This window comes from Oryctolagus cuniculus, chromosome 8 (assembly GCF_964237555.1).
Source record: "Oryctolagus cuniculus chromosome 8, mOryCun1.1, whole genome shotgun sequence".
NCBI classification, from domain to species: Eukaryota; Metazoa; Chordata; class Mammalia; order Lagomorpha; family Leporidae; genus Oryctolagus; species Oryctolagus cuniculus.
Window position 1 is genome coordinate 97783377 of NC_091439.1, and position 24918 is coordinate 97808294.

General features: G+C 36.6%; 1 protein-coding gene and 1 non-coding gene across 2 annotated transcripts in view; one reads left to right on the forward strand and one right to left on the reverse strand.

The window, feature by feature from the left end:
• Positions 1 to 21916, forward strand: part of CENPC (centromere protein C) — a 64794-nt gene extending 42878 nt beyond the window's left edge. Inside the window, exons 11-19 of the mRNA XM_008267802.4 lie at positions 719 to 865; positions 3173 to 3255; positions 8210 to 8269; positions 11741 to 11845; positions 12595 to 12723; positions 13601 to 13696; positions 15152 to 15306; positions 19678 to 19768; positions 20894 to 21916. Of these exons, the coding sequence (XP_008266024.1) occupies positions 719 to 865; positions 3173 to 3255; positions 8210 to 8269; positions 11741 to 11845; positions 12595 to 12723; positions 13601 to 13696; positions 15152 to 15306; positions 19678 to 19768; positions 20894 to 20964 (937 nt within the window). The 3' untranslated portion in view covers positions 20965 to 21916. The remainder of the gene's footprint in view (positions 1 to 718; positions 866 to 3172; positions 3256 to 8209; positions 8270 to 11740; positions 11846 to 12594; positions 12724 to 13600; positions 13697 to 15151; positions 15307 to 19677; positions 19769 to 20893) is intronic.
• Positions 6877 to 6981, reverse strand: LOC127483393 (U6 spliceosomal RNA). The gene has a single exon (XR_007909564.1). It is a non-coding gene; the product is annotated as a U6 spliceosomal RNA (small nuclear RNA).
• Positions 21917 to 24918: the final 3002 nt, after the last annotated feature.

Below are 24918 nucleotides of genomic sequence, written 5' to 3' on the forward strand. Positions count from 1 at the left end.
CTGCTTGATAGAATTCACCAGTGAAGTTATCGGCCTAAGCTTTTCTTGTGTATGGTTTTTTAAGTTATTGATTAATAGATCTTTTGAAAATATTTCTTTTTGAGTCGATTTTGTAAAATTGGGCGCTTCTAGGAATTTTTCCATTTCATGCAGGTTTTCTAAAAATTGTTGGTATGTAATTTTTATAGTATTTTCTTATAATATCTTTTATTTCTTTCAATTCTGTTGGTAAATCCCAGGGGCATGGTAGAAATAGTTTGTCACTAAGAAGTGTCTTGTTGGCATATATTTGTAGTAAACTGATTAGCTGACTTCCAAAGATATGAGTTAGGTCTCTCTTCCAGCCCCTCTCTCCCTCTCTAGTTGGCCTTCTCTTTGTTTCAAAGAAAGCAGTTATAGTTTTCTATAGATCTTCCAGTACAGTATGCTAGATTGTATAGTAAAATGTTGCTCCCTTTAGGAATGTCTCCCACTGTTTTTTTTTATCAGCACTTCTATCTTAGACTGCATCTGTATCATCTCTCATGAGAATTTCTACAATCAGAAATCTTACTAGGTCTAAGTTCCATTCTGAGGTTGCTGCAAGTTTTAGGACCTGAACGGGGTAATCTAATATATGTTATAGTTAATGCTATATTGTTTATATGCTCACCTGGATATTATTTCTGAAGTATTTTTTGAAGAAGTATAAACAGTTCTAAACTTCTTGTTTTTGTAGATCTGTGGAAAGCTCAAAGGAACAAGATGGTATCATGACGGCACAAAATGTTCATCTAAAATCTCAGAGCAATGAATGTACATGCAAAACACCCACAGGGTTTAATCTGGATTCTGTAGAGCCTAAGCCATTGGTTTTGGAAGAAAGGTATGCAAATAGTCTAAGGATAATAATGTTTACTCACTATGTTAGTTACCCATTGCTGTGTTACAAATTACCCAAAACCTTATTTTAATTTTGTTACTAGCTTGCTACCATTTATTCTTTCTTAGTTTCTTTGGGTCAGAAATCTGGGAGGGGCTTAGCTATTTAGTTCTGCCTTAGGGTTTGTAAAGATATCTTTCTGATTTACAGTCCTTTGAGGCTTGACTGGAACTGAAGGGTCCACTTGTGAGATATCTCACTGAGATGACTATTGGCTGGATGCCCTAGTTCCTTGCTCTGTGGCCTTCTCCATAGCAATGCTCAGTGTATCACCTGACTTCTCAAAATCAAGTAGTGTAAGAGGAAGTGTGACTATCACATTGTTTTTGCATGACTTTGTGTCTGAAGTTTACACTGTCGCTTCTACTTTATTCTGTTCCTTTGAAACAAGTCACTAAGTATAGACCATATACAAAGGGGGGGCAATAAGGCCCCACCTCTTGAAAGGAGGGATATGGAAGAATTTGTGTTAAATGACAGTGAGCAAATCAGATTTACTTTTTATATTTTCAGTCATAAAACCTTTCACAAAATGAATGAATGTTAAATTATTGTGAATATTCAGACTTTTGAGGGATGGCTAAAATTACATGTTGGGTGTTTGTGATTAGGCCAATTCTGGGTTTATGACAGAAGAAAAAGGATCTAGGACTAGAATATTAGAATTATCTCTGACAATTTCTGGATCATTTCTAACAGATTCTGAAACACATTTTGAGTCCTATTTGTTTTAGGATGTAATTTTCTTTCTTTAAACATATGCTTTTTTTGAGAGAGATTTATTTATTTATTTATTTGAAAGGCAGAGTTACAGAGAGGCAGAGGCAAGAGAGAGAGAGAGAGAGAGAGAGAGAGAGAGCTTCCATAGTGTGCTAGTCTCTCACTAGTTGATCTGAATTGCCCTCAGTCAACAGTATTTGCATATGTAAATGTTATTTATCATCTACAAATCTTTTCAGGATCATACCCTTTAAAAAAATAGTTTTTCCAAGACAATAAATGTTACAGAATAGTTAGCCTAGCAGGTCTGAGGATACTACTATTAGAAAGGACTGAAGCCCTTGGTTGGTATCTAGGAATTTGAATTTCCTATCACTTCCTAATAACCATGATTTACTGTGCGTAAGTAAACTATGCAAGAAATATGCTTTATGCTGAATACTTTCCTTCAGGTAGTCTGAAATTTTAGTTCTTGCCACTCAGAGCACCTCTACAACCAGGCCCAGAAAAAAATCTTGGGCACTGAATCTTTTTGAAATTTTTGAATTTTTTTTATTTTTTAAAGATTTCTTTGAGAGGCAGAGTTACAGAAAGGCAGAGGCAGAGAGAGAGAGGAGAGGTCTTCCCATCTGCTGGTTCACTCCCCACATGGCCACAGTGGCTGGAGCTGGGCCACTCCAAAGCCTGGAGCCAGGAGCTTCTTCCACATTTTCCACATGGGTGCAGAGGTCCAAGGACTTGGGCCATCTTCCATTGCTTTCCTAGACACATTAGCATGGAGCTGGATTGTAAATGGAGCAGCTGGGACTTGAACCTTTGGCTATATAGGTTGCTGGCACTGCAGGTGGTAGCTTTACCCGCTATGCCACAGCATCAAACTTATTTCTGATTTTTTTCTTTTTTTTAGATGTACTTTTTATTTATTTGAAAGGCAGAGAGAGAGAGAGGAAGAGGAAGAGACAGAGAAATTTTCCATCCACTGATTTATTCTCATAGCAGCACCAATGGCCAGGGCTGGACCAGGCTGAAGCCAGGAGCCAGGAGTTTCTTCTAAGTCTCCCAAGTGGATGTAGAAGCCCAAGCACTTAGGCCATCGTCTGTTGCTTTTTCAGGCATTTTAATAGGGAGCTGGGTTAGAAGTTAGAACAGCTGGGGATTAAACTGGCATCCTTATGGGATGTTGGCGCTACAGGCTATGACTTAACATGCTATGCCACAATCCCAGTCTTTCATATTTTTTTAATCTGATTTTTATCAATGAATGTTGTTTGAGTTGACTAAATTTATAACTGACTCATGAGTTTAAAGGTTATAAAATTCAGTATTAATGTTTGACCTTAGTTACAGAATTAAATGTAGTCTTTTATGAATTAAGTGAGTATATTCTTGGTGACCTATAACAACACAATTGGTTTTATAAAAAAGAAATCTGTTAGTTTTAGAAGAAAAATGACCCCTGTTAGATACATTTTATTTATATATATGTAATATCAACAAAAATTTTGTGATTTTCAATTTTTTTTTCTGCAGTGGACCTGCCAGGCTCAAGAATAATTTAATGTCTAGAAAGAAAAATTCTGATGTGAATGACGAAGACATTCAGGATAGTTTAGGTAAGTTACTACTTACTTCCTATAGTCTTGATTTTTGTGACATTATGAATACAGAGTTAAAGTATCCTATGTTCTTCTTGTCACTGGTGGCAAATGTGTATTTGGTATCTACTCTTTAGAGTCTTACTATGTAGGGAGAGATTTGTAAGACCCTGTAATTAGAAAGAGAAAAATGAATGACAATTCTTTAATAAGTCATAGTGAAATTTTAGTGCTTAAAGTGTCTACTCCAGAGTTTACAAATGTTAGAGTGATAAATCGGGGTTTATATAAAGCATGATTAGCCATCTACTGAGGATTACTGAAGCTGGGTGCTGGTGTACTGGGATTATTATACTATTTTCTATGTTTTGAATAAGCTTGAAAATGTTCATACTCATACTAAAGTTTTTTAAATGCTTTTTAATATAGGGAGTTTTATAATATTTTTCATGCTTCTAAAATATGTGTTTAGATATAATCTGTTTAGTGTTTTTTTCTTCAGAATTCATTAATTGTTTTTACTTTTTAATTCTTTTCTCTCCTGCTTTTATTATTTTCCTCTCAACTTGAATGCTTTCTGTCTTTTCCCACTTTTTATTTGATAAAGAAGCAACAATTTTCTGAAATATAGTTTCGGCTTCATTTTAAAGGTTTTGCTGTGTAGTATTGTTGTCATATACTCTCAATTTTAGTCTTGTGTTTTTTTTGATCCAGGAGTTATTTAAAGAGTGCATTAGTTGGCCGGCGCCGCGGCTCACTAGGCTAATCCTCTGCCTAGCGGCGCCGGCACACCGGGTTCTAGTCCCGGTCAGGGCGCCGGATTCTGTCCCGGTTGCCCCTCTTCCAGGCCAGCCCTCTGCTGTGGCCCGGGAGTGCAGTGGAGGATGGCCCAAGTGCTTGGGCCCTGCACCCCATGGGAGACCAGGAAAAGCACCTGGCTCCTGGTTCCTGCCATCGGATCAGCGCGGTGCGCCGGCCGCAGCGCGCCGGCCGCAGCGCGCCGGCCGCGGCGGCCATTGGAGGGTGAACCAACAGCAAAGGAAGACCTTTCTCTCTGTCTCTCTCTCTCACTGTCCACTCTGCCTGTCAAAAAAAAAAAAAAAAAAAGAGTGCATTAGTTAAAAGATTTCAGAATCAGGGACCTAGGATTGAATCAAACTCTGTTGTTTACTAGCTGTGTTATCTTCAGTAAGAAATTTCAGTGTGCTTAACTTTTACTTCCTTGTATGTAAGATGTTGTGTCAGTTCTTTTCCCATGCATTGGTATTCAGTAAATACCTGGTGTTGATAGTCACTTTATAAAGTTGTATCTGTTTTGTTATTTTGTTAATGTAGCAAAGCATCCAGAAGCCTAACTGCTGCTCATATGGGACGCCAGCGTCAAAGGCAGGAGCTTAACTCCCTGAGCCACAGATAGATCCCTTCTATCATTCTTCAGTTTTTTTTTTTTTTTTTTTAAAGATTTATTTACTGGGGCCTGTGCTGTGGTGTAGTAGGTTGAGCCTCTGCTTGCATTCCCATATGGGCGCCAGTGTGTGTCCCAGCTGCTCCTCTTCCAGTCCAGCTCTCTGATGATGGCCTGAGAAAGTAGTGGAAAATGGCCCAGGTGCTTGGCCCCTGCACCCACGTGGGAGAACTGGAGGAAGTTCCTGGCTCCTTGCTTTGGATCTATCAAGCTCCAGCCATTGCGGCCATTTGGGGAGTGAACCAGCAGATGAAAGATCTCTCTCTCTCTTCTCTGTGGCTCTGCCTCTCAAATAAATGAGTAAATCATTGTAAAAAAAGTTTTTTTTTATTTTTTTATTTATTTGAAAGGCAGAGAGAGAGAGGAAAATGAAGAAATCTTCTATCCACTGATTTATTCCCCCATATGACTGCAACATCTGGTGCTGGTCCAGGCTGAAGCCATGAGCCTGGAACCCCTCTGGGTCTCCCACGTAGTGTCAGAGGACCAGACACTAGGACCATCTTTGGCTGCTTACCCAGTTACATTAGCAGGAAGCTTGATTGAAAACTGAATTCAAACCAGTGATCTCTGTATGGAATGCTGGCTTCGCAGGTGGCAGCTTAACTCAATTTGCCATAGCGCTGGCCCCCATTTATTAAGTTTTTTGGCATAAGATGTTCCAACCTACTAATTCTGCCCCAACTCTGTAATCAATTATTTCCATTGGAGAACCTTGTTCTTTTCAGAGGAGGATGGCATTTAGAATGCCAGATAATAGGTACTTAATGTATCCATTGTTACTGTGGTATCATTGCTTTGGCTCTCTTAGTAGACAGAAATAGGAAATAGATACATGCACATGTATACTTTGCATAGCACAGGCAGCTCTTTGTATGTCTATTTCTATACTTAGAAACTATGAATTAACATGCATACTTACAATTCCAGTCCAACACAGACTTCCCCTTTTCTATTTTTATAAACATCTTCTCAAATAGTGAGAAATTGTTTCTCATTATTCTGAATATATTCACTTATTTACTTGGTTCGATTTGTGATCCTACCAGCCACCTCCAAGACCCACTGTTGGGAAAATTTTCACCAAAGTTGAGACCTCTAATTTTAATAGAATTGCAAGGGAAATGGATTTTTTTTAAAGGTTTATTTATTTATTTGAAAGGCAGAGTTACAGAGAGACGGGGTGGGGGTGGGGGGAGAGGTTTTCCATCCATTGGTTCACTCCCCAGATGATGGCAATGGCCAGAGCTGCTGCTTTCCCAGGCCATAGCTGAGAGCTGGATCGGAAGTGGAGGAGCCAGGACTTGAACCGGTGCCTGTATGAGATGCTGGCACTGCAGGTGGTAGCTTTACTCCCAATGCCACAGTGCCAGCCCCCAGAAATTGAATTTTTGTTTGTTTTGATAACAGCATTATTGAGATAGGCTTTGTATAATAGTCATACAGTTAACCTATTTACCATGAAAACAGTTCAGTAATGTAGTCATCATCATAGTTAATTTTAGAACTTTTCTTCACTCCAAGAAAGAAATCCATACCCTTTAGCTACCACCCTCTATTCTCTTGCCTCAGGCACAGGCAATCATGAATCTATTTGTAAAAATTCATTTTTAAAATGAATTTTAAAAAATTTAAAATTTTATAAAAGAACACATGATTTCATGTGTTCTTCTGCAACACACTAATTTACTAATGCAAATTGAAGCAGCACATCAAAATATCCAATGTTTACTTTATGTTCGTTTTCTGTAAGTTACTTATTAGCATTTCATTTCTTGATTCTGGCTTTCATCCCATTGACTTCAGTCTTCTAAAAAACATGGAAATCCTTGAAATTTAATTTTTCTTCTTTGGGTCAAATCAGAAGGAACTAAAGTATAATGGAAGTCATTAAAATACATCCTAACTATAGATTCCTTATAAATTAATAGTATCAAGATAAGAAGAGACATCACAGAACTCATGATAGCGTATCAAAGTTATTGGTATACATGTCTATCTTAGCATCAGCAAGAACAATATAAGAATAAGGCCTGTGCCTGAAATGACTCTGTCATAATCAAGTTGGCATTCTCAGAAGAATCCTATCTGAAATATAGGCAATAATTGCAACTAAATTTGAATAGCTCATTTTTGATTCACTCTGAACTCAAGACCAGTGTGTGTCTTCTTTTTAGAATATGGAATGCTTCACAAATTTGCATGTCATTCTTGTACAAGAGTCATGCTAATCTTCTCCATATCATTCCAATTTTACTATTAGCACTGTCCAAGCAAGCACACTAACCTACTTTTGGACAGGGAAATTAAATTTTGTGATCACTGGTGGTTTTTCCACACCAGCAACTTTATATTTAATTCAGTCATTCTTAACAATTTAACAATTCTTAACAATGTAACAATTGATTTTTAAAACTTTATTTATCTTTTGTGGCTTTGTGGGTTGACTTGGCTTAGCTGAGCACTCTCATGAATTCATTTGAACATCCAAGGTGACTTTCTCATTTCTGTATTTGGCACCTAGCTAGGGCAGCTGGAATGTTGAGGCCTAGCCAAACATCTCTTTTCCTCCACATGACCTTTCCACGTGACTGTCATAAGTTTCCTCCCAGCATGGAAGTCTCAGGGTTGCCAAGTTTTCATTAATATTCTACTGCAGAGTGAAAATCCCTGATGGAACACATGTATCTTATTTGGTGTTAGCTTTCAAAATGTCAGAAAATCATTTCTTCGTTCTAATAGTCAAGTAAGTCACTAAGACCAAATAGAAAGTTGAGAACCCCTCTCAGTATGTTTGTACTATTTAAAACTTTAAAGAGAAAGTTGCTGATAGATCATAGATTAATTACATTATTATCATATTTGTTCATTATCATATTTTGCATTCTTATCACTTCATTTGTCCAAAAGCAATAGAAAGCCTACTTTTTGTTTTTGTTATTTTTAACTATTAGGGTTTTTATCCTTAAGCTTTGTTTATTTATTTGAAAGGCAGAGTTAGAGAGAGAAAGGACAGACAGACAGAGATCTTCCATCTACTGGTTCACTCCCCAAATGGCTGTAACAACCAAGGCTGGGCCAGGCTGAAGTCAGGAACCAGGAACTTCTTCCGGCTCTCCCATGTGAGTGTGGGGGCCAACTACTTGAGCCATCCTCTGCTGCTTTCCCAGGTGCATTAGCAGCGTGCTGGATCAGAAGTGGAGCAACTGAAACTCGGACTGGCACTCATATGGATACCAACGCTGCAGACTGTGGCTTTAACACTACCCTAGCACCATCCCCAATTGTTAGGCTTTTTAGATATATTTGTTGTAGCAAAGTGTAGATACATGTTACATTGTCCTTGCTTAGTTTTTATTCCTTAGCAATGAAAAACAAAAGGAATAGTAAAAGATACTGTCACATCAAATTTTATTTAAAATGCTTATATAAAGTTGATAAAGTAGCACAGTTTAAGTGAACATGGAATTAGTAGCCATTGCTTGTGGTATCTTTTGCATTTCACAGATTATAAAAGAGTAAAAAGATCTCAAGTGACATCAGAGAAGAAAGTACATCACAAATTAGGTAAGATTATTTTTCTCTTTTAATATTTCCATTGATTAGAATGCTATTGTCTGTTTCTAAATATAACAATTTTTCTTAGGCAAGAAAAAATCCTATTTGCATTAATTGGTAGATAAAGTTATATGTTAATATTTCATGAATTTCATAACAAATCATCACAAGATACTGAGTCTGTTGTCCATTTATAAATTCTGTAGCACTTTCACAGTTTGTTCCACAGCAGGGATCATGATCCTACATGATCTAAGGAGCTAGAATTCTATTAAAGAAAATATAACTTCTAGGTAACTGGTGTTTCTGCTAGATTGTCCTCCCACTTTGTTCCATTTCATTACTAAACAGAGCAGTAGCCGGGTTGGTAAGGTGGCAAAGCAGGAGCTATAGAACCTGTGGAGAGGCTCATGTGAGTATTGGAAACCCATGGTTTCTGAAGATATTTGGCAGTCAAGATTTGTGTGATGTTTAGTAGCATTTCTGTGTTTCCTGCATTCTTGAGGTTGTATGTCCTGTACTTGTACCTGAAGAGAACCAATAGAAGTGAAGCTTTCTCTCATTCCCTCGACCAAAAACTCACATCATGTCACTTAATTTTTTGTGAGCGTATATGAAGACAGACTGCCATACCTCAGTGCTTAATGTTAGTTTTGGAGTGAAATGGTTGAGTGGAGTAAGAATTGGACAAAAGGAAATAAAAGTGTTCTAAGCATGGACTAGAGTATCCAGAGAGGACAGTCAAGCATTGTTCAGCCGTAGGCAGCTTCTGGTGAGCTGGAGCTTTTGTGGGAGATAGATAACAGTTTTCACAAAAAAAGAAGTATGAGTACTTTCAGAGATTGAATTATTGTATAGAAGGCTCTTGATACAAAGCATTTTTCAGTTTAAAATGTCAACAGATCTGAAAGAAAACATAGTCACTGTTGAGAGATAAATTAATAACTGATAGTCACAATTTTTTAAAACAATAGAAATACATGAGGGGAAAAGACATGGTATAGAAATATCATGGAGACAAAATATGCAAAGAAAAGGATTTCTAGAGAAAGCAGAGAGAGAATACAGTTAAAGTAGTGGAAGGAAATTTCCCTGGATTAAAGATTGGCTTGATTCTATAGTTTGAGAGAGTTTATCAAGTATAAGTCAGGATTATTAAAAATGATAAACCTTTAGACATATGAGTATGAGGGAAGCTTACAGACAAAAATATATTCCATTCAAAGTAGAAAAATGACTGGCACTGCTTATCTACATAACACTATAAATTACTATACATAGATTTCTATCAGAAATATATTGCAATCCAGTAATCTTACACTTAGCCAAGATATCTTTCTTTTTGATAAGTGAATTTATTTTGCAGATAATGCAAGATTAAATTTAGTATCCTCCAGGTGAGATATTCTAACCAAGTATCATGTAAATCAGATGTAAGTCCAAAGAGGAAATAGTGGTGATCAATGATTCTTGTAAAATATATGGTTAAATTTAAATAATGTGGATTTGTTTTCTGTTGCTGTGTAGCAGATTACCACAAACTTAGTGAGTTTGACAATACATACTTGTTATCTCACGGTTTCCTTGGGTAAGGAATCCAGGATGACTTAGCTCATGGGTCCCATAGTATGCAAAGTGTCAGTCTGGGCTATTGTCTATCTGAAGCTCAGTTCTCTTCCAAACTCCTGTGGCTATTGGCAGAATTCAGTTGCTTGATGTTGTAGGACTGAGGTAGTTGTTTGGGCACTCTTTGCTACTCTCTGCGGTTTCTTATCCTTACTGTAGTCCCTTTCACAGCTTGCTTTATAGTCAGCAAGGACAAGTCTTTATCTGCTCCTGGTAGAAAGTGTCCTATGTATAACATATCATATTATCTTATTCAGTGCTCTTTAACTTAAGAAGGGGTTATGTACTGATTAACATATCATAAGTTTAAAATATCTTAACGTTGAAATGCATTTAGTACAACTAAACTACTGAACATCATAGTTTAGCAATACAGCACACTGTAGACTGGTGGTTGTTTACTCTGTGGTCATGTGGTTAACTAGGAGCTGGGACTAGCTGCTGGTACCTAGCTAGTATCACTGGAAAGTATTGTGCTGCATATCACTAGCCTGGGAAAGCATCAAAATTTGTGAAACATTTTCTTACGAATGCATCTCAGTTTTGCACATTGTGAAGTCAAAAATCTTACACATGTAGGGGGAATCTGTTTATAAAATCATGATGTAATCATAGGAATGACATGTCATCCTCCATGGTATATCTGTTTATCAATTAAAATGAAGTTACAGGTCCAACTTGCATTCTAGGAGACAGAATTATGAATACAAGGCTTGTGTCTCATTGCCCTTCACTTTATGGTGTGTCTGTCATAAAATGCTAATAATGTGATGTAATAGACATGTAATGTGTTAAAATAGACATTTAATATAAATGCTTAAGTAAGAGTTTTTGTAATAAAACTTTGAAATCTAGATGACTTAATAAAACTTGTTATGGTGGGGAGGAAAGCAGGGGCAAAAAATAGTTACTATGTCATCTGTAAGTTTCATTTTATCAAATGGGAAAAGGGAGGGGATCATCCCTTGGCAAAAGATTGTTTTTTGATGTAATCATGAACGAAAGAGGGTTTGTCAGGAATCCGAAGACAATTGATATTAGAGTAAAAAAGCACAGCAAATCTTTCAAGTGACCAAGGGAAGAAAGGAGAAAAAGAAACGATCATTCATTCTGACCAGTAAAAATGAGGGAAAAGAAAAACATACATGTAGAATAACTAGAACATGTAAAGTAAGATGGAAGCAGTAAAAGGAAGCATATTACTTCTAACACTGAATAAATGTGAATAGGTTGAGTTCTTCTAAAAGGTAGAGGCTGTCAGATTTGATTAAATGATACAAACTAATCAACATGTTCACAAGAGAAGTTTAAAGCAAATGATTGCTAAAGAATTAGATAGGCTAGTATATACAAAGAGAAATAGTCCAGTTTTATCATTAGGCAAAGTAGAATTTAAGATTAAGAATACTGAGCAGCATAAGGAAGAGCACATAATGATAAAAATGAACCATTTATGAAGATGGTAGAAAAATCATAAACTCTTATGCACCAGACAACCTAGCAACAAAAAAATACATTAAGAAAAAAAATGAAAGAAAAGCAAGATGATTTCACTTAAACTATACTGTTAGAATAGGGGAATTTAATTATATATCACTTTCAGGATTACCTGTAGCAAACAAGAAACAAGAATTTAGGAATTTGATAATATACCACTGTATCAATTTAGTGTATTGGACAGTTTTGCATTGGAGTATATTCTTGACATTGTCAACCTTGGATATCATCAAATTTTAAAATCTCTGTCTTGTAGCTTGATATTTCTTTGGCATTTATTTATCAGTAGTACAAATATATCTTAAAATTTTGTTTTTCTAGTATTTGGTCTGTAGGCATACATATTCTCTTTTACAGTATTGCCTTCCAACACACCAAATGTTCGCAGGACCAAGAGAATACGTTTGAAACCTTTGGAATACTGGCGAGGAGAGCGAATAGATTATCAAGGAACACCATCAGGTAAAACCTAATTTATGCTGTAATGTCTATTAATAAAAAATAATACAGTTTGCTGTAATTTATTTATACTAACTATGTATCAGGCACTGTCCTACACTTTTACATATGTTACTTTGTTTAATCTCTGTCTCCTTATAATCTGATAAAAATAGGATTTGAATCTGAGTTTATCTGATTACTACAGAAATGAAGATGTTTTCTTTTCTCTTTGATAGCAATTTGACTTTTTACAATATTATTATTTGCATATTTTCTGACAAAGTTTCTCATTGCTTAAAATGTTATATTGGATCATGAAAAAATTATAACCGGTAAAGCATTTCCCATTCTTATCATCTATTTTCTCATTTTTATACAAAATGATATTGGGTAAGCAAAAAAGTATTGTGTTATCTTAAAATTATTTTCTTTCTTTGGCTTATATATTTAAGTTAAAGGAATAAGCCTACATGTGTATTATAATAAGTAGTTCATTGGTAGCTTTCTTTTTTAACTTCCTGTGATGACTTTATTTCAGTTAAGCAATAGAGATCATTCAGTCATGTTTCATTAGTGCTTGTAGATTCGGGGTGGTAGATACATAAGTGAAATTACTAGTGTTTTGTGTTATTTGAATTGTTTGCTGTAGAATTTAGTACTAATAATATTTTCTTTGGTACTCTGAAAGGAAGTGTGCCACATTAAAGAGTTTTACTTCAAGCTTTTTGCTTCCTTAAACATGATATTTTACCTGTATTCTTGAATTTCAGGAGGACTTGTGATTGGTGGAGTACTATCTCCAGATGCAGTAGTACCTAAAAGGAAAGCAAAAGGAAACATGGAAAAAGTCAACAAAGTAGCTAATGGGAAAAGGATCTGTCTTGATAACACTGAAAGAAGTATGAACTTATTCTTGAAAGTAACTTTTGGATTTTATTACTTTTTTTTTTAAATTTATTATTTGGGAGAGAATGAGAGAGAGAATACTCCCATTTAGTGTTCACTTCCCAAATGCTTGTAGCTGGAGTCAGGCCACATTGAAGACAGGGGTCTGGAATTCAGTCCAGGTTTCCCATGTGGGTGGCAAGACCTAAATACGGGAGTCATTACTGCTTCCTCCTGGTGTCTCTGCTGTCAGGAAGCCGGGATCAGGAGCCAGACCTGGGTATTGAACCAGGCATTTTGATGTGGGATGTGGGGGTCCTAACCAGTGTTTCAACCACTAGGCCAAATGCTTGCCCTAAATTTTATTTTTAATAATATAATGCTTTGAGAAGAAACTGCAAAATTTAAAATTTACTTCTAAGGACTTCAGACATGATACTATAGATAAAATTTACTTTTAGCATGTACTTTTCTCCAAATTCTTAAAAGATAAATCAGTTATAGCATTGTATAAAACATTTGCTCTTGAATAAATTATCCATGCCCAACTGTGGTTACAGTAGATATTTTAATGAATTCTTTCTGAAACATATTATACAATCCCCACCATCTTAGAGAATATGCATTCTGTTACTTGATTTGATTATGTAAGAGTTGACATATATTATAGACTTACCAAAAATAGCAAGTTTAAGGAGTTTCCTTCCATGCTAAATCATTGTGGGGTTTTGAATTTGGATATTCATTTAAGAAGCAGTCATTTATAAATAAGAGACTGTTATGTCTCAGGTCAGTTTCTTTTACAGCTTATTTATAGATTAATTTGGACTGGACTTTAATAATTGAGAAGAATTTTGAGTGGTTTGTGTTTCAATGGTATTTCTTTTGCAGAGAACAGATTAATGGTAAATCTAGATATACCTCTAGGAGATCCTTGTCAACCAACAAGGGTAAAGGATCCAGAAACAAGAGAGTTTATTCTCATGGGTAAGCTAAGGGCTGCTACTGAAAATACTTAACAATGAGTTAAGAACAAACTGGTGGCTTGGTGATTGACCTGTCTTCTTTCCCTTTCTCACACAAATGTTTGAACCTTGCAGTTTAGTAAAGGGTCTAATTCAGGTAAGTAGCCTCTATCAGGGGAACTTGGTACGGTATTGATAGCAGACAACCTTCAGTATTTGTCCTCTGGGGTAAAATTACTAACGTCATGAGTATTGGTTCTACCAACTGTGGCAGGGCCTTCTTTCACCCTGTGGACAGGGGCTGTTGATGGGGAATTATAGCAAGGTAGTTGTCAGATACTAGGACACACTCATACTCTGGGGCCAGGCACAGATTATAGACTAACACTGATACCTTCTGTGCCTGTGGATCCTGATAATGGTACCTGGGATGTAAAACCTTTGTGAGGATAAATAGTAAGGTTCTCAGTCAGCTGTACAATGCCAGACTTAACCTTAATGCTGGCACAAAGTCCTGGAAAGCCTCCTGCCCAGTTAGATGGACATCAAACACGGTATCTCTGAGAGGCCTTGGGGGTTCCTAAGGGATGAGTTATGGTGGAGTGAAAGTTTAGAAAATGTTCATCTATTTACCAACTAGACAATACTTAACATATAGGAAATATTTTAAAACTCCTGTGACAATAGCAATAGCTACTGAAGACTATTTGTCCTACCTCAGAAAGCAAACAGGTCACACCTAGAAGGCAGTAGTAGTTTTCCTGTTTAAAATTTTGGCTATGAAATAGGTTACATTTGAGATCTTAAGTTAGTGCCTTAACAAAGTCTTTTCTATATTCAGATTATTTATTTGGCAGCAGATCTAGAAGTACATAGAGTTTTGTTTAGTGTAAAAACCATTGCTATGCTTTACCAATTTAGAAGAGTTGTGTTTTCAAGAGTACACTTTTTGCCTATTTCATAAATCTACAAATACGTATTTTTCATATTCCATAGTCTTTGTGATCACTAAGATTTCCAAACATGTAGAGGAATAAAGTGAGAAACTGATGATAAAAGGGTGTATTTGTAGGTTTGGAAAGATTTGTAACAAAAAGGAAATTCTGAAAGTGAGATCATAATTTGTGAATAATACATAAAACTGTGATTTATAATAATAATATAGCACTTGGATATTCACAGCAACTCTATAATGTAGGTAAAATACTATTTTTCCATTCTATAGAAAAGGAAATTGAGGCAAAGAACAAAGGAGAGGGCAAGTTATATAACTTGCCTAAAGTCATAGAGATAATTATAAAACAGGCAGGATTTGGCCTGACATTTTAGTTCCAGAGTCACTGATCTTAATCTGTTTTGTCTCTGTAAGGCGATTTATGTCTGGAAATACTTTTATTATATAGATGTATATGTATATCATGTTTTTGAACAATATCATTGCTATGGCTTTACATTTGTATTACTGTTTTCCCCATAGATCTTATAAGGCCACGAGATACCTACCAGTTTTTTGTTGAGCATGGTGAGTTGAAAGTATATAAAACATTGGATACACCCTTTTTTTCTACTGGAAAATTGATATTAGGACCACATGAAGAAAAGGGAAAGCAGCATGTTGGCCCAGATATATTAGTGAGTATACTTCTCCATTTATTTATGTTTTGCTAGGTACAACTCTTGATTTATTGAATTTGAAAAGTAGTTAAAATGCCATTTTCACAGAAATGAAATCTTATTACTATACTGCACAGAGAAGTTTTTTTATTTGTTAAATCTGTTTAGAGTTAGTCAGTTGATGGTTATTTAAGTGATCTGTTCTATAGGTAGCACTGTAGCCGTAAGGTTTAGAGGTTTAAGGAATTGTCTTTACCCAAAGAATCTTAGAATATAAATTTGCAAACAAATCATTAAAATTTTAGAGCTTGAAGAATTTATAGAGAGTAAGTCTAATTCCACATTTCTCTGAACATGCATTTGAGAATAGAGAGTTTCATAGACTTCAAAAATTATATAGGGTACGGCCCTGGCCATCGAGGTTGTTTGGGAAGTAAATCCGTGGATGGGAGCTCTGTTTCTCATTGTCTTTTCTGCCTTTCAGATTGGGGGAGAAAAAAAATCACATAGCCCATGAACAGTAGACTCAGGACAAAGAGCTAGTTGCATCAATAACTACTAAGTAATATACTATTAGATGTAATAGGCTGAAGGCAGGAGATTCAAAGTAGATCATCTCTCCGCTCTTCCCTCACTTCCTTTTGAAGACATACATTGCAACATTGGTCTGTTTATACACATGCATACATTTCTGTGTTCTGAATTTGAAAATTTTGAAAAATTTTGAGAATTTGAAAGCATTGAATTTCCTTTTAATTTTTTTTTTTTTTTTTAAGATTTATTTATTTGAAGGGCACAGTTACAGAGAAAGAGAGGGAGAGACAGAGAGCGATCTTTTGTCCGCTGGTTCACTCCCCAAATGGCTGCAAAAGCTAGAACTTGATCTATCAAAAGCCAGGAGCCAGGAGCTTCTTCCAAGTCTCCCATGTGGGTCCCGGGGCCTGAGCACTTGGACCATTTTCCACTGCTTTCGCAGGTGCATTAGCAAGGAGCTAGATTGGTGGAGCAGCTGGACTCAAGACAGTGACCAGATGGCTAGCACCACAGGTGGTGGCTTTACTCGCTGGCCATGGCACCAGCCGGAACGCATTGAATTTTAACACTGTGTTTTTTTTTTTTTTTTTTTTTAACTTTTATTTAATGAATATAAATTTCCAAATACGATTTATGGATTACAATGGCTTCCCCCCCATACCGTCCCTCCCACCCACAACCCTCCCCTTTCCCACTCCTTCTCCCCTTCCATTCACATCAAGATTCATTTTCGATTATCTTAATATACAGTGTTTAACAAGGCAGCATATGAAAAACGTTTAGGTATTTTTCAGTATGTGACATTTCAGGACTCTAGGAAATCCATGTCTCAAATTGGAGTGCTTCCGTTATAGCTCTAGTTGTGCTCCCAATTCTAGCTTCCTGATAATGTGCACCCTGGGAGGCAGCAAATGATGGACCAAGGAATTGGCTACCTGCCACCCACATAGGAGACCTGGACTGAGTTTCTGATTCCCAGTTTCAGCCTGGCTCAACCATGGCCATTGGGGGCATTTAGGGAATGAACGATTGAGTGGATGGGGAATCTGTCTCTCTACCTTTCAAATAAAAGGATTTTAAAAAATTGTAAATTCTTTTAAATCACAAAATCAAAGCTCACAAACCATGAAGATCCTTACGTTTATATAAATGAAGAAGTGCAAATTGAGGAGAGGCAAAGAAAAGGTACATACGATAGCTAAAGATTAATTTATTACTACACTAGGATAACTAATATCCTGATTTAAAAGAATTAAAAGTATTCATTAATCCAATCTTATATTTTAATGCCTTCCAAAAGATGTGTTTATTTGTTTGAAAGACAGTGACAGAGGGAGAGAGAGAGACAGAGAGACAGAGAGACAGAGAAAGAGGTCCTTCATCTGCTGCTTTGGTGCTCATATGGCTGTAATAGCCCAGTGCTGTACCTCAGGTATTATTTAAAGAAAAACAGCACATTTGAAAAAGAGTAGATGGTCCCTGTATGACGTTAAAGAAACAATAATGAAGGTAAAATTTATGAATGTCATCATTGAACTAATATCAGTTACCAATTAAACTGTAATACTTTACTAAAGAAAAGGAAATTTGAATAGTAATGTGTTTAATCTGGTTAGTAGTCAAAGAGATGCACATTTTAAAATAAATAACACTTCATAATTAGTGAGTTACTAATAATTTAGAATTTTATTCCAATAATTAGAATAATTTAGGATGTGACCTATGAATATCATTTCTAAAAATTTTTCCTGGGGAAATAACTTAAAAGGGGATAAATTGATCATATGTTGTTTTTTTTTTTGATAATGTTGACAGTAGTGGCAAAAATTGAAATATACTACAGAAGGAAAATGATTGTAGTTTTAAGCATATTGTTTTAAACTGAAAACTGAAAGAAAATTCTTTACTTTTCTGATTAGAATGTGACTTTTCTGCTTAGAATTTAAAAATGTGGAGTACAGAAAGTTGAGGAAAGGCCGGCGCCGTGGCTCACTAGGCTAATCCTCCGCCTGCGGCGCTGGCACCCTGAGTTCTAGTCCTGGTTGGGGCGTCGGATTCTGTCCTGGTCGCTCCTCTTCCAGTCCAGCTCTCTGCTGTGGTCCGGGAGTGCAGTGGAGGATGGCCCAAGTGCTTGGGCCCTGCACACGCATGGAGACCAGAAGGAAGCACCTGGCTCCTGCCGGCCGTAGCAGCCACTTGAGGTGTGAACCAATGGAAAAAAGAAGACCTTTCTCTTTGTCTCTCTCTCTCACTGCCTAACTCTGCCTGTCAAAAAAAAAAAAAAAAAAAAAAAGTTGAGGAAAATAATGAAATAATGTCCTATTGTGTGGTTACAGTGATTTTGATTTCTTTGAACTTTTTGTATGGAAGTCAAAGAGTTAAGAGTTTTGTTAATAATAAGAAAAATATTTTTACATACATTTTAAAAACTGGATGCACGGCTGGCGCCGCGGCTCACTAGGCTAATCCTCCACCTTGCGGCGCCGGCACACCAGGTTCTAGTCCCAGTCGGGGCGCCGGATTCTGTCCCGGTTGCCCCTCTTCCAGGCCAGCTCTCTGCTGTGGCCAGGGAGTGCAGTGGAGGATGGCCCAAGTGCTTGGGCCCTGCATCCCGTGGGAGACCAGGATAAGTACCTGGCTCCTGCCATCAGATCAGCGCAATGTGCCAGCCGCGGCGGCCATTGGAGGGTGAACCAACGGCAAAAGGAAGACCTTTCTCTCTGTCTCTCTCTCTCACTGTCCACTCTGCCTGTCAAAAAACAAAACAAAACAAAAAAAAAAACAACTCGATGCACACTTACATAAATAAATTGTTTTGAAAAATTAAAGGAGACAAGTTAGAGAACTGGCATAGACCGTCAGCTTTCCTTAAACACAATGCAGGAAATCTGTAGAAGCAGGTTAAGCCACCTCCACCTGCAGAACTGACATTGCAAACAAGCATCAGATGGCTTCTTGGCTGCACCCCCTCTAATCCAGCTCCTTGCTAATGCTCCGGGAAAGCAGCAGCAGATGACCCCTGTGCTTGGGGTTCTGCACATAAGGGAGATCTGCATGGAACTCCTGGCGTGGGGTGTTGGCTTTTAGAAAGTGTGGAAAGTGTGCAAGTTTCTTTGGTTCATGGCCTCTTTTAGTGCCAGGAACAGTACAAAGTGAATCAATCAATTCTCTCTCTCTCTCTCTCTCTCTCTCTCTATCTCTATCTCTATCTCTATCTCTATCTCTATCTCTATCTCTATCTCTATCTTTATCTTCCCCTCCCTGCTCATTTATCCTCTGCTTCCAGAAGAAAGTTTTCCGTTTTAAAGGCTCATGTCATTAGATTGGGCCCATTTTGATTATCAAAGATAATCTTTCCATCTCAAGATCCCATTCGCCTGGAGCCGGCGCCGTGGCTCACTTGGTTAATCCTCCACCCGTGGTGCCAGCATCCCATATGGGTGCCGGGTTCTAGTCCCGGTTGCTCCTCTTCCAGTCCAGCCCTCTGCTGTGGCCCAGTAGGGCAGTAGATGATGGCCCAAGTGCTTGGGCCCCTGCACCAACATGGGAGACCAGGAGGAAGCACCTGGCTCCTGATTTCAGATCGGTGTAGCTCTGGCCGTGGTGGCCATTTGGGGAGTGAACCAACAGATGGGAAGACCTTTCTCTCTCTCTCTCTCACTGTCTAACTCTATCTGTCAAAAAAAAAAAAAAAAAAAAATCCCATGTAATGTCACATATTTACGAGTTCTAGAGACCAGAGCCTGAACGTCTTTAGGGAGTCTTTATTCTGCCTACCACATTTACTTTAAGGTACCTTAGACTGTAGATATTGTGATTCAATTTAAAATGAACTCCTTATTCTTAATTTTACAGGTCTTTTATGTTAATTTTGGTGACCTTTTGTGTACGTTACATGAAACACCTTATCTATTAACTACTGGGGATTCGTTCTTTGTTCCTTCAGGTAAGAATAATTAAAGACATTTTAATTCACACATAATATCCGTAAGACTATTCATAAGCACCATGGAAATGCAGGCTATAGTGGTAAAGATAAAGTGATGTGACTGGTCCAAAGCAGCTTGATACATATTTTTCTTTCATTTTATCATTAGATAAGCATATTAGCATTTTAATACATGCAAATCGAATAGAAGTTGTTTATTGCTGAATATAAAAATTGTTGTTAATGTTGTATTTCAGGGTAGAAGGAATATTATTTCCCATGTTGTCTCTAAGATACTGTATATTCTGATTTTAATGTGTTATTTTGTACATTAAGAACAATGCGCTTTATAAAGCATCAACAAACACAAGTCAGTACAAACAGGTACTTTTGTATTTGTTGTTAAGAGTAGCATTTGCCTGGCCGGTGCCACAGCTCACTAGACTAATCCTACGCCTTGCGGCGCCGGCACACCAGGTTCTAGTCCTGGTTGGGGCGCCGGATTCTGTCCCGGTTGCCCCTCTTCCAGGCCAGCTCTCTGCTGTGGCCAGGGAGTGCAGTGGAGGATGGCCCAAGTGCTTGGGCCCTGCACCCCATGGGAGACCAGGATAAGTACCTGGCTCCTGCCATCGGATCAGCGGGGTGCGCCGGCTGCGGCGGCCATTGGAGGGTGAACCAACGGCAAAGGAAGACCTTTCTCTCTCTCTCTCTCTCTCACTCTCCACTCTGCCTGTCAAAAAAAAAAAAGAGTAGCATTTGCCTTTTATAAATTTGGGAGTTTATTTAACATTGTACCATTTACAGTAACATTGTACATAGCTATATCTGCATGTGTCTGGCTTAGGGAATCTGCAGAAGTTCCAAAGACCTAATAAATATTGATTTCAGAAACAGATATTTCCCTTCCTACACCCATGAGTAACTTACCTGTGCATTTGTTATCAGATGGATGGGAAATTCGCATTCTTTCAAGCCTTATTTGGATATGTGGTGGAACTTCGAGTTTATAAAGGGATTAAATGAAAATTATTTTTGGGTTAGGTGAAATGTTTTTGTGTTATGTGCTGTAACTGTTAGGTGATGACTAAACAGGTAGTTCAAAGGTAATCATTTCTATGAAAATTATTTTCTTTTTACTTTTAGGTAATTATTACAACATCAAAAATCTCCTAAACGAGGAAAGTGTTCTTCTTTTTACTCAGATAAAAAGATGAAAAATGAAGCCAATTTAAATACCTGTATGTATATATGTATATGGATTTATGTACACATGTAACAAATGTTTGTATAGTTGGGACATTTACCTTTGTGTTACTTGTGATGTTTTAAAATAAAAATTTTATTCAGTTTTGTGTAAACTTGTATTAGGTAAACATTTTAAACTTCTACATGTAGCTCCCAATTTTTCCATAAATATACAAATGACCTGTGGTGATGCCTATTTTTATGTTATTTTGATAATTTGAAAAGAATACCAAAATCACTGCTCCCACAATGAAATACATGGTGTTTCATTGCGAGTGACTACTGACTTCAATGTTTATTCCTTTATCAAAATATTTTCTAAGTATTGGTTTTAAGTCATTGATCATTAAATGATCTCCTCTATCTCCTATTCCCATTCTTATATTTTAAAGAGATCTATTTTCAGTTAACTTTATACTCATTATTAACCCTACACTAAATAAAGAGTTCAAAAAATAGTATGAAGGAAAAAAATAATTGTGATAAATGGTATCTCTGTATTAGTTTCCTATGGCTGCTATACCAAAATAACTACAAACTTAAGACTACAAAAATTTATCGTCTCAGTTCCAAACAGTAGAAGTCTGAACTCAAGGTGTAATCAGGCCTCTGTTTCTGAAACCTATAGGGGAAGACGCTTCCTCCTGTCTTCTGAACTCCTGGTGGTTTCTTGGCAGTCTTTGGCATTTCTTGGGTTGCAGCTGCAACACTTCCATCCTTGCTTCCCTTGTCACGTGGTGTTCTTGCCTCTTGTTTTTGTCTTTGCACAGCACCCATGCAACTATTAACACGTGCACACTTTTCAGTGGTCTTTCTGTTGATAGTTTCCACTGGAGGTGTGTTCTTTTCCATTGCTTTTTGTGTGGCTTTCTTTTTCTTTTAATGTTAAAATGAAATACTATAATAAATAAATAAAGCTAATGGGTCTAACTTTCATTTTTTGAATAGAAATATAAACTGTTCACTTTGAAGAAATTTATAATTCATGGTAAGTTATCCTTAGACTAACTATTTTTCAAGTCTATTTAATAGATAAAATATAAATATTCAAAACAGATTAGGAGTGGGGTATTAAGAGAAGGGTGATAAAGTTTTGTGTATTTTTCTTCTAGGGCTTTGCTTTTATTTTATTTTCCCTGCCTTGAAAATGGAGAGTTGTTTCTCTTTATGACAAATTTGCTATTAATTATGATTTCAAAAGTGATAATTATAATGCCAATTTTATTTCTGCTCTTGTATTTCAGTTTGGTTATATTTTCTGTACATAAAGATACTATATGTTTATACAATAGACTTATAAAAATAAATTTTAGCTGGAGATATATTGAATAGTCTGGTAACATTATCACTAGATTTTTCTTAAAAAAACATTAATTGGACATTTTAATTTCAGTAATTTTCTTGTCTTTTAACCACCCTAAAGTATTACATGTACTCATTCTATTTGGAGTTGTTTCATGATTATATCAACACCAAATTTAATATTTTTAAGTTTCTTTGAATCATAAAAGTTTTTCAGAACTGCTAGTGAAGTATTATTTACTTAAATATAAATACTTTTTAAAATAATTACTGGATCTTTTATTACATACCTGTTTTGTAGTGTTCATAAATATTATCATTTTAGGTAGATGTCAAATTAAACTAGGAATTTCATTTTTTATTAAATTTCAGAATAATGAAACAAAAGAAAACTAAGATTACTTATTTGCATCTATGGTTAATGACATTTTAAATTCTAGCTATTCCTTTGTTGGAAGTGATCTGAACTTGAATTTGTCATGTGAACCAAGTATTTAGACATTGACATTATGTTAGGAATGAATGGATCTCTTTTGTTCATTGATCCTCATTTTTGGTAACCCTCACTTTCAAATATAAGCTTCAGCTCCATTTCTTCCCATTTTCTGAGCTCCATGGGAACACAATAAGAAAAGGGAAGATAATATTGAGTCTTCTAAAGAAATTTTATGCTTATTCTGAAATGAAATAGTAAAGAAATGAATACTTTTCACATGACCCTTTTGTCTCAAATACTGACATAGAAATGTGTTTTCAGAATGACAAGGAAAAAGTATTTAACTACAAATAAACATATTTTTAAAATAAGCTTTTTACCTTAGTATTGGCTCGCAAATGTATGCATCAGTGTGTTTATGTAAATGTCATGGCAAGATAATATGATAGGCAATGTTGAACTTTATCAGAAAATGTATAGTGGGTTAATGAAAACTTTTGGAAATGTATTAGCTTTTTGTTACCTAAAATACTTCTGAGAAGTTACTTAGGAGGGAATCTGTTTTTTTTTTTTTTTTAAATTTTATTCAAGGTGTACACATTTCATGTATTTCATATATAGGTTCAGTAACATAGTGATTCTTTCTACCCTAATCTGCTTCCTGCCCACACTGCCATCCTTCTTTCTCCTCTATCTCCTATTCCCATTCTTATTTTTTAAAGAGATCTATTTTCAGTTAACTTTATACTCATTATTAATCCTACACTAAATAAAGAGTTCAAAAAATAGTATGAAGGAAAAAATAATTGTTCCTCAACAGTTGAGACAAGGGCTTTTCAAAATCATGGCATCTCAAATTGTCAATTTCATGCCTATAGTTTACGTTTTAGGTACTGTATTACCACACTTCATGGGGAACATATTGTATTTGTCTTTTTGGGACTGGCTTATTTCAGTAATTATAATTGTATCCAGTTGATTCATTTTGTTGCAAATGACAGAATTTCTTTTTTTTTTTTTCCACTATGTAGTATTGCATAGTATATGTATAGCATAATTTCTTTATCCAGTTTTCAGCTGAGGACATCTGGACTGATTTCATATCTTAACTATTGTGAAATTGAGCTGCAATAAACATGGGGGTACAGATCACTCTTTCATATGCTGATTTCTTTTTTGAGTAAATTCCCAGAAGTGGGATGGCTGGGTCATATGTAGGTCTGTATTCAGGTTTCTGAGGTATATATATTGTCTTTCACAGTGGCTACACTGGTTTGCAGTCCCACCAACAGTGAATTAGGGTACCTTTTTCCTCATATCCTCACTAGCATTTGTTGTTTGTTAATTTCTATATGAGAGGAGCCAGTGCTGTGGTGTGGTTTAAGCCACTGCCTGCAGTGCCAGCATCCCATATGGGTACCGGTTCAAGACCCTGCTGCTGCACTTCCTGACCAGCTCTCTGCTATGGCCTGGGAAAGCAGTGGAAGATGGCCCAAGTCCTTGGGCCCCTGCACCCACGTGGAAGACCTGGGAGAAGCTCCTGGCTCCTGGCTTCAGATCGGTGCAGCTCCGGCCATTGCGGCCGATTGGGGAGTGAACCAACACATGAAGATTCTCTCTCTCTCTCTCTCTCATTCTCATTCATTCTCTCTCTCCTCTCTCTCTCTCTTTGCCTCTCCTCTCTGTGTGTAACTCTTTCAAATAAAATAAATTAAAAAAAATAATTTCTTTATGAGAACCATTCTGACAGGGATGAGGTGAAACCTCATTTTGGTTTTGACTTGCATTTCTGTGTCTGTTGGCCATTTGAGTTGCCTCTCTTGAAAAATGCCTGTTCAAGTTCTTTGCTTATTTCTTTAAATGGATTGTTTGTTCTTGTTGAATTTCCTGAGCTGTTTATTGATTCTGGATATTAATCCTTTATCAGTAAATAAGTTTTCAAATATTTTCTCCCATTCTGTTGGCTGCCTTTTTGACTTTGCTGAGTGTTTCTTCTGGAGTACAGAAGCTTCTGAACTTGATGTAATCCTGTAGGTCAATTTTGGCTTTGATTACCTGTGATTCTGGGGGCTTTTCCAAGAAATCTTTTCCCATGCCAGGGTCTTGCAGGGTTTCCCTAGTGTTCTCTAGTAATTTGATGATATCATGTTGTAGATTTAGGTCATTGATCCATTTTTAGTGGGTT